At 36.7% G+C, this 1,644-nt stretch overlaps 1 protein-coding gene across 1 annotated transcript; it reads right to left on the bottom strand.

The window, feature by feature from the left end:
* Positions 1-487: 487 nt before the first annotated feature.
* On the bottom strand, positions 488-1,411 carry LOC138786442 (olfactory receptor 8H1-like). The gene has a single exon (XM_069963429.1). It carries the CDS (start codon positions 1,409-1,411, stop codon positions 488-490), a length of 924 nt encoding a protein of 307 aa, XP_069819530.1.
* Positions 1,412-1,644: the final 233 nt, after the last annotated feature.

Genomic DNA, 1,644 nt, shown 5'->3' with positions numbered 1-1,644 from the left:
TTCTAACGTCTTTTGCAAACAGTGGACGGATTTTTTTAGTAGTTCACACACAGTTTTTCTTTTTGCACCATTCTTTCTCAGTTTTTACTATTAAATTCAATGGACTTTTCAATTAAGCCACACCCAAAGTCCAATTAGTAACCCCAAACTAAAATAACGTGCAAACACCAGTCATTGCACTAAGGGGAGGCCAGGCTGCTTAATGACGTCCATTATTTTAGACTCAAAATAACGGACGTCATTTTAAACGGAGCTGAAAAAACGTTATGTGAACATAGCTTCAAATTGAAAAAAAAGTTTGTGTTTGCGCCGTTCACCCTATGGTAAAACTGACATGTTATCTATTTTTTATGTTATCTATGTTCCCATCCTATGGGGCTGTGTGAGTCAGTACTAAGTCTTTAACTTGCTTATAATTTCATCTGTCGAATCCTGTAAAATATACTTTATTGTTGAAACGATAAAAAAAAACCACAGAAACAAATATTTACAATCTCCTTCTCTTTAAGAACAGTACAACGGCTTCTTTAACTTCCTTGTTACGTAAACTGTATATAAATGGGTTGATAAGTGGAGTGAAGACAGCATAGAACAATGCCATGACCTTGTTTAGTGAGCCTTGACTAGCGGTGGGCTTAATGTACATTGCAAACATAGTTGAATAGAAAGTTGTAACCACTATAAGATGTGAAGCGCAGGTAGAAGCTGCTTTCTTCTTCCCTGTAACAGATGGGATTTTCAGAATTGTCTGAAGAATATATCCATAGGACATCATAGTAAGAAGAACTGAGCTTAGAATGACTGAAGATGCACAGATTATTACAGTCAGTTCTTTAAAGTAAGGGTCTGAGCAAGACAGTTTTAGTAGAGGAGCCGATTCACAGAAGAAATGGTTAATAACGTTGAAATTGCAAAAGTGTAACTGGGATATTTTGATAATGGGAAATGAGGTGGTCAAAAAACCAAGAACCCAGGATGTAACTGCTAGAAGAAGACAGACCCTGTTACTCATGATGACTGAGTAGCGTAATGGGTAACACACCGCTAAAAATCGATCAAAGGACATTACAGCAAGTAGGATGGTCTCTGTGGCACCAAGAAAAGTGAAAAAGAAAAGCTGCGCCATGCAGCCAGAAAAAGAAATGCTTTTCCTTTCTCTTGGGATGTCCACAATAATTTTAGGAACCGTTACAGAAATGTAACCTAATTCCAAAAATGATAAATTTCCAAGTAAATAATACATGGGTTTATGGAGTCGTCCACCAAAACGAATTATCATGATAAGGGATATATTTACAGTGACAGTAATGGTGTAAATTATCAAGAAAAACAAATACAAAAAGGTTTGATGTTTCTGGAAACTGGAGAATCCTAGGATAATAAATTCTTTCACGTTAGTCTGGTTTGCCATTGTGAAAAGGGAGTTTTCTTGAGCCTTAAAACCCTACAGGAGACATTTTAATTCATCTTAAGGTCAACATAGCAACAAGTACTAAGCTACCAATTAAGATTATCTAGTAGGTTAGCTAGACTTTGATTGAATGTTTATAATGCCAATTAACCCTTTGAGGACCAGGCCCAAAATGACCCAGTGGACCGTGCAAATTTTCATCTTTGCGCTTTCGTTTTTCCCTCCTCCCCTTC

The sequence above is a fragment of the Dendropsophus ebraccatus genome, chromosome 3 (genome assembly GCF_027789765.1).
Source record: "Dendropsophus ebraccatus isolate aDenEbr1 chromosome 3, aDenEbr1.pat, whole genome shotgun sequence".
Taxonomy (NCBI): Eukaryota; Metazoa; Chordata; class Amphibia; order Anura; family Hylidae; genus Dendropsophus; species Dendropsophus ebraccatus.
This window is presented reverse-complemented; position numbering and strand designations above follow the sequence as displayed.